General features: G+C 35.8%; 1 protein-coding gene across 1 annotated transcript in view; it reads left to right on the top strand.

The window, feature by feature from the left end:
- Positions 1–363: 363 nt before the first annotated feature.
- Positions 364–8,410, top strand: part of Carnmt1 (carnosine N-methyltransferase 1) — a 32,363-nt gene continuing 24,316 nt past the window's right edge. Inside the window, exons 1-2 of the mRNA XM_019207723.2 lie at positions 364–559; positions 1,313–1,476. Coding sequence (XP_019063268.1) covers positions 371–559; positions 1,313–1,476 — 353 coding nt within the window. The 5' untranslated portion in view covers positions 364–370. The remainder of the gene's footprint in view (positions 560–1,312; positions 1,477–8,410) is intronic.

The raw sequence follows: 8,410 nt of genomic DNA, 5'->3' as shown, positions 1-8,410 counted from the left end.
TTCAGTGGTACTGCACCTGCCTGTCGAGACGAGGGCCCCGAGTTTGACTCCCGGTACTGGAAAAAAAATACTTACTTTAAAAATTGAAATTATAATAATTTACATTAATCCTCCTTATGTTTCTTCTTTTGATTGGTGTACTTACCTTTGGTACTTATAAACCATTTGTCCTTTGTTTGATAGCTATGAGAAGAATTTGCAGAAATATGCAGAACTTTCTAACTTGTTATCTGATAAGTCACAAGATTATAAATAATAGAACAGTATCCAACATCAGGGAATAATTACATGGAAAGACAGTTTTAAGGTTGGCTGCTGCTGAGAATTCTTTTGCCAATTTAAAAAACACCTTTTATGTTTTAGTACCAGTATGAACGAGCGGGTGAACCGAACAGAAAGACAGTTTCGATCACTTCCGGATAATCAGCAGAAACTTCTTCCTCAGTTTCTTCTTCACTTGGACAAGATCCGGAAATGCGTTGATCATAATCAGGAAATACTACTGACCATTGTGAATGATTGCATACATATGTTTGAAAATAAAGAATATGGAGAAGATGTATGTGAAAGTTTGTTTTTCTTGTTTTTACTGTACAGTTTAACTAATAAACTTTGAAGGCATTTTTTACTGTATAGTTTAATAAACTTGAAAGTAAATTTCCTAGACTTCAAGTTTTATAATCTTGTGCAGGTCATTTCCTCTGCTCAGCGAGTGGTTCCATTATATGTCCAGGTATTTACTTAAGCTGAATAGAACTATTTGCCAGCAACTAGATTTGCTCACTGATTCTGTTTTTAAATACTAAGATATTGTTGGCATTTTGATACACTTTTGTTGCAGTGTTTTAAATGTTCTGGCATGTAAATTTTTATAAAGAACTTTACTATGTAAAATTAATTTCCCTTCCTAAACTCATATATTTTTCCATCTTACTATTGTTATGCATCTTTTTCTTTAAGAAAATATTTTCACGGAACTCTCAAGGGACTGCTAGTTCTGGAAACTGAAGTCTTTTTTTTAATCCATGGGAGAGATACAGGTGGCTAGATAGTGAGAGATACAGTGTGAGCCTCTCCCTGCTGCTCTCATAATGGCCTGCAGGGACATTCTTCCCCCTCTCAGAAGACAGGATGTCCAGTCTCCATAGCAGCTCAGTCTGGTCTCGTGGCGGTTTTATGATTAATGACCCTAATCTGTTGAGGATATTTTTACTTAGGAGCTCATGCTTCAGTGGACCCCAGTGTAGCATGTCTGTTTACCCATATTCAGAATTGATTTTCAGAACTAATTAATTTCTGTTTTTTTAAACAGGGCAATGGAAAGATCATGCCAGCATCTACATTTGACATGGATAAGTTAAAATCTACATTGAAACAGTTTGTGAGAGACTGGAGTGAAACTGGGAAAGCAGAAAGGGATGCCTGCTACCAGCCAATCATTACAGAAATTTTAAAAAATTTTCCAAAAGAAAAATGGTAAATAGTATGCTGTTTTTAACCACATTCTTAAGATGTATAAACATAGTTTCTCTGTAAGACATTTCACAATCTTGATTCATTTTTATAGGTTGCTCTATGCCTGCATACTTTGCATGTGTGTTATATTGGTTTTTGGATGCTCTGTGTGCGGTTGTAATTCATATTGAGTACATTTTGTTTATAGGAAGTTATTTAGGAGTTACTATAAATAATATTAGAAGGAATATTCATTATTACTGATATGCATCATTTTATAACTTGCAAAACAAAAGCTGCATACTTCTCATTATAACTGGTAAGCAAATGAAGTGTCTATACTTTTTTGTTTTGTTTTGTTTTTTTGAGACAGGGTTTCACTATGCAGTGCAGGCTGGCCTTGAACTTACAATCAAGCCCAGCCTCTCCTTGAACTCAGTGATCCTGCTTCAGCCTCCCTAGCGCTGGGATTACAGGAGTGCATCTCCATGTCCTGCTGAGATGTCTACTTCAGAAAGAAAGTTCTTAACTTCTTTGTGCCAATTGAGTTCTTAGGCATTCTGGCCTTAGTCTCCTTTTCAGAATAACATTTGTAAATGAATAAGTAAAACGCACTGGATTTCAAAGAAACCATTATTCTGAAATAAAGTTATCAAAGTACAAAAGCACATTTGAGATATATTAGGCCTTTTACCATACATTAAATCAATGAATATAGCCTAGCAGTAAATGTAACTACTGAATTAAGAAAATGCCTAGTGGTTTTTTATTACGATAACCAAAACAACTGATGTGAAATGAAAATGAATGTAATCTCTATTAGTCCCAGGTATTGCTAAAACTACTATTGCTTGTTGCTTACATTCATCATTGAGAAAAATATCAAAGACTAGTGAAATTAAAATGTGATTTTTTTTTCCATATCCCCACTGACTTAAATGCTCTGTAAATGGAACCACTGAAAGGAATTCAGTCTCTCTCGAGGATCTTTGTATAGATGCTTCTTGTCCACATCTCCTTTCCCTCTTTACTGATTGACAATTTTTAAGTTTGAGCATATCCTTCCAGAAATGTCAGTACATGTATGTGTGTCTCTTTTCTCTCTCTTTTTACCTGTTTTAAAATAAGTTCAAAATTAGGGCAAAATTGCATGACCTATACAGAGACATCCCATATACTTCTTACCTAAATTCATCAGTTTGTAGCATTTTATTATACTGCTTTGTCATTTCCACCCTCCCTCTCTCCCTCCCATCTTTCATTATTTTATGCATGTGTCTCCAACACTGATACAGGACATAATACCAGAGGTGAAATATGAAATATATTTCTCAACCTGTTAGCTGTCTGATAATGCCAAGCTTTTGTTCTCTAAAAATTAAAGAATGAATTACAGGAACAAGGGAGGTTAAGAGCAGGAAGATATTTACTAATAAGGGTAGCTACTGACAGGCAGGAGGGAACCCAAGTGGGTAGCCTGGGGCCATTTTACAGAGCAAAACCCACATGGTACAGCATGGGCCACAGCTATGATCAACCAATAAGGTTACAAGTGTAGTCACTTAGGTAATAGTGTCCACTTGGGAAACAAGTTACACAGCAAGTGTGGATGAAAAGAACAAAGACTTCTAGAAGATGACAGGTCTAGAAGTCTCTGGTCACCCACTGGAGTGGCTGGTGTCTAGCTAGACTTCATTAAGCCAGTGTTTGATCTTTAGGAAGTATATAGGTCTGGTCATCCTGTTTTTATCTTGAGGCCTTGTTGCCAGCAGATGTTTCTGTCCACAGTTGTGGTATGTTTCACCTTTGTCCTGACTCGAGGACCCAGCCCTATTTGACTGCCTGTAGTATTTCTACCTAATTCATTTAGCTGTCTGTAATAACACAACCCACACTTGGCATTTTTGAAGAATTCACAGAAGCTATTTTACAGAATATGGTGTGCTTTTCAAGATAGCACATCCAGAGACATGCTGTGTTTCTGGGGTTTGGGTAGATCTTATCCTCAGGTCAGAAATTATCTGCTGTTTTCCCACAAATTGCTTTTTCTTCCTGGGACTCCAGTAACATATATATGAAACTGACGTCCTCTCTTAGGTTTTACATGGCCTTTTCCTCTGTATGTCAGCCCCTAACTTTTTGTAATACAGCTTGGATAATTTCTTTTGACCCTACTTCAGCATCACTGATTCCTTACTATGTTAATCTGACAAGTCCTTTGAAAGGATTATTTGGTACTGTATTTCTTTACATTTCTAGCACTTAGATATATTTTCTACATTGAGATTACCTGTTTATACATGTGATTACCTTTTTTCCCCTTGGTATCAGGACCTTGAGCTTTTGAGGCAGGCCTGGTGTCATGAGCTAAATCCCTGGCCCAAATGTGATTGCCTTTGCTATGATATGATTTAGCATATCTTTCATGAATAATTTTTTAAAAGAATTTTTTGGTTTTTTGAGACAGGATCTCACTATGTAGTTGAGACTGACCTGGAATTCACTATGTAGCTCAGGCTGGTCTTGAACTCACAGCGATCCTCCTGAGTGCGATTACAGGCATGTGCCACCACACAAAATTTTTTGGTTTTTTGAGACAGGATCTCACTATGTAGTTGAGACTGACCTGGAACTCACTATGTAGCTCAGGCTGGTCTTGAACTCACAGCAGTCCTCCTGAGTGCGATTACAGGCATGTGCCACCACACCTGGCTTTCATGGATATTTTTAAATCTCTGCCTGATCATTTCATTATTCCTATTGTTTATGGATCTTTCCCCCCTATTTTGCAGTACTGGGGATAGAGCCCAGGGCCTCACACATGCTAGGCAAGCCCTCTGCTATCAAGCAGTGTTACCTGCTATGGGTCTGTTTTTTTAATACTTTCTGTCACATGTCTCGTAACTTTTTGATGATGCCAGACATTATATATAAAGGAACAATAGATATGGAACTAAATAATATTAAAAACCCCCTATAAAGGTATTTTACTTTATCTAGTAGGCTACAAGTGGGAGCTGAATGCAAAGTTTAAGTGTTTATAATTTCTGCTGTACTTGCATGTGTTAGCTGCTACAGTCAATTCCTTAATAAAAATTGCATCTAATGATAAGGTAATGCAGGAATATTATCCCTCTTTTTATGAGCCCTTTTTATAAAGTGAGATAGTTTCAGAGGTTTCATCTGCATTTTATCTTTTATTTCATAGACACTTTTATTTCTTCCTGTAGTAACAGGAAAATCTTTGCAACATTAAGAAGTACTTGGATTCCACAGGCATAAAGAGTTCTCATCTGTAATAAATTGACTGTGTCACCAGGAAACCATTGGTGTATTGGAGTAAGGCATGCATTTCAGTCAGGTTTTAACATGTGTAGCTGCTGATTAACTTATTAATTAATTAGTACTTACTGGTCTCTATATCATATAGATTGCTTCCAGTTGAATAAATTTGCTATGGTAAGTTTTTTTGGGGGGTGGTCCGAGGGGTTGAACTGAGAGCCTCACTTATGCTAGGTAAGTGTTCTACCACTGTACTGTATCCCAGCCCTTTTCCGAATTTTATGGAGACCAGATTTTTCTGAATTATCAGGCTGGCCTTGAACTTGTGATCTACCTGGCCAGTAATTTTTTGACATGCTCTGCTATAATTTCTGAACATGCAAATAAAGGTGGAATAGATTAATTATGCATTTATGGTTCACATATTACCTAAAGCATTTATTATTCTTATTTCATTATTATTGATGTTAAATATTCTTTTTTCCTTATACTTTTTGGTACTCCTTTTTTATATGGATCAGAAATGATTTGTCATATGTGATATTGCAGATACTTTGCACTTATTTGCCTGTATATCCCTGTTGAATACGTGATTTGTTGATATTTTCTCTCATTCTGCCAATCGTTTTCACTGTTAATAGCATCCTTTGATGCATGCAAGTTATTAATTTTGCTGAAGTCCAGTTTACCTATTTTCTTTTGTTAGCTTGTGCTTTTCATGTCCCATCCATCATCAAGATTTTCCCCATGGCTTCATCTAACGGAATATAGGTTTAAATTCTCAAGGTTTTTTTTTTTTTGTTTGTTTGTTTGTTTTTGTTTTTGTACTGGGGATCGAACACGGGACCTTGGGCTTGCGAGGCAGGAGGCAGCACCACTGAGCTAAATCCCCAGCCCTAATTCTCAAGTTTTTATCTTTGATCCATTTTTGAGTTAATTTTTTATGTGGTATAAAGTTAGGGCCCAGTTTCATTCTTTTGTGTATGGATAGTCCGTTTTCCCCACACCCTTTGTTAGTATGTGAGGGTTCATTTCTAGGCTCTGTATTTTATTCCGTTGGTCTGTCTGTATATTTTGTCTGAGCTCATGCTATTGTAATTACTGCAGCTTTGTAAGTTTGTAAAGTTGGGAAGTGCAAGTCCTTCAACTTTATTCTTTTTCAAGATTATTTTGGCTATTTGTAATTCCACATGAATTTCAGGATAAGCTTTTCCATTTTTACAGAAAGGACTTGGAATTTTGAGAGGAGTTATTTTGAATATGTGGATTGCTTTGGTAGTACTGACATTTTAACAATGTTAAATTTTTTTTTTTTTTTTTTTTTTTGGTACGGTGGATTGAACTCTGAACCTTGTGCTTGTGAAGCAGGCAGTGGAACCACTGAGCTAAATCCCTGGCCCAACAATTTTAAATCTTATATCCATGGACATGTGGTGTCTGTTTTCTCAGATCTTTGATTTCATCTTTAATTTCTATTTTCTAAAGAAATTCAGCAATGTTTTTATAGTTTTGAGTATGTGTGTGATCAAAATATACAGTGAATATTTAAATAAATTATTACAGTAAAAGACACATTCACTCTCACTTTGAACACACTTTCCCATCATTCATGCCCCTTTCTGAAGCATTCCTGGAAGTCCTTTTTTGTGTCTTTTTAAGGTATGATAAAAATATAAATGCTGCCGCCAGGTACTATCTACTGGATGTGCAGGCCTGCACAGAAGATTACAGTGTGTCTTCATTCACCTCGTTAATTGGATCTGGCACCATACGACTTCTGGCTCTTCCCCAAAGGCAAATTGACTATGAAAGCATTTTGAATCATCTCAGGACATCAAGGCAGCCACAACAGTGCCACTAAAAATGCACACAGAAGAGGATTTCCAAAACCGTTTCAGAAAGTGGCAAGAATGATGGGATCCATGGGTTCACAGTGAGGGGGATATTTTGAGGGAGATTAATGGTAATACGCCTTTTACTGTAACAATTTTTAAAAGTTTAAACGTTCTCTGTACTTTTCAGTTATACCTTGTAAATCTTTCACCTTTGTTGGACTTGATTCATATTTTTAGATGCTGTCATGAAATTTCTTTCTTAATTTCCTTTTCAGAATTTTTACTACTGATGTATAGAAACATACCTGATGTTTTGTGTTTGTCTTGTACCTCCAACCTTGCTTAATTTATTAGCTCTAGTTTTCTTGTAGTTTCTCTGAGATTTTCCATATATAAGATTGTGTTATGTAAAAAGTGAGAGTTTAAGTTTTCCTTTCCAACTTGATGTCTTCTATTCCCTTGTACTGTCTTACATTTAGAAGAAAAGCTTTCTGCCTTTCACCATTAAATATGATGTTAGCCGTGGGGTGCTCATATATATATCCTTTATCATGTTGGGAATTTTCCTTCTATTCCTAGTTTCTAAAGGGCTTTTTAGCATGGAAATGTGTTGGATATTAACAGATGCCTTTTTTGACTCTATTGACAGCCATGTGATTTTCTGTTTCATTTTTATGAGGAGGGAGGTGACTGGTGATTGAATTCAGGCTTTTGCACCAAGCTATATTCCCAGTTCTTTAAAAAATTTTTTTTGAGACAGTCTCACCAAGATGTCCAGGCTGGGATTGAATTTGTGATCCTTTTGCCTCAACTTCCCAGAGTTTTAGAATTACAGCCATGTTCCCACCATGCTTGGTTACCTTCAATTTATTTTCTTATGTTAAACATCCTTGTATTTCTGGGATAAATCCCACTTGGTCATGGCAAATAATTTTTTTTTGCTTTGTTAAATTCAATTTGCTAATACCGTATTTTTGTTTAGGATTTTACATTTATATTCACAAGAAAAAAAATTTTTTTTTTAAGACAGAGTCTCACTGTATCATTCAGGCTGGCCTCAAATTCTTGGCAATCCTCCTGCCTCAGGTTCCTGAGTGTTGGGATTACAGGCTTGTGCCACTCTGTCCCACACTGGTATTTTCTTGTCTTTATCTGATTTTGGTATTAGATAATGCTGATCTCATAGAATAAAGTAGGATATCCTCCCCCCATATATATATATATTTAGATTGAGAAGAATCAGTGTTAATTCTTCTTTAATATTTGGTGAAATTCACCTGTCAGCCCATCTAGTCCAGAACTTTTCTTTATTAGAAATGCTCTTTGCCTTTTGAGACAACAATCTGTTTTAGTTCTCCTGTGTAAGATAAGTCTTCCTATATTAAGAATTGTTTTGAAGGGCTGGGGATTTAGCTCCGTGGTTCCGCCATCTGCCTTACAAGCACAAGGACCCGAGTTCATTCCCCAGTACCAAAAAAAAAAAAAGAATTGTTTTGAAGATTTATGGCTTCAGTTGGAATAATAACTACTACACAAATTTTTTAAAGGCTGCTGCTTCTTATAAGTGCAAGTGCAAGTTATTTTGTTAACTTAGGAGGCACCAGGGTGTCAAACCTTAGGCCTCTTTTATGCTAGGCAAGTGCTCCACTATACCTTCATCCACTGTTTTATTTATTTTTATCCAGGTAGAACATTAAGTATTCTACAGCTATTAGAATTGTGATCTAATCTCATTTATTTTTGAGAGTTTTAATTTTAATTTAAATATTTTAATTTGTATGAACCTTTATACATATTATTACTTCAAAGGATATTCTTTTTTTTTTTTTTTTTTTTTT

The sequence above is a fragment of the Fukomys damarensis genome, unplaced genomic scaffold, assembly GCF_012274545.1.
Source record: "Fukomys damarensis isolate Sample0158 unplaced genomic scaffold, DMR_v1.0_HiC HiC_scaffold_31, whole genome shotgun sequence".
Lineage (NCBI taxonomy): Eukaryota > Metazoa > Chordata > Mammalia > Rodentia > Bathyergidae > Fukomys > Fukomys damarensis.
The sequence above is the reverse complement of the archived record's forward strand: the minus strand, read 5'-3'. Positions and strand labels throughout refer to the sequence as shown.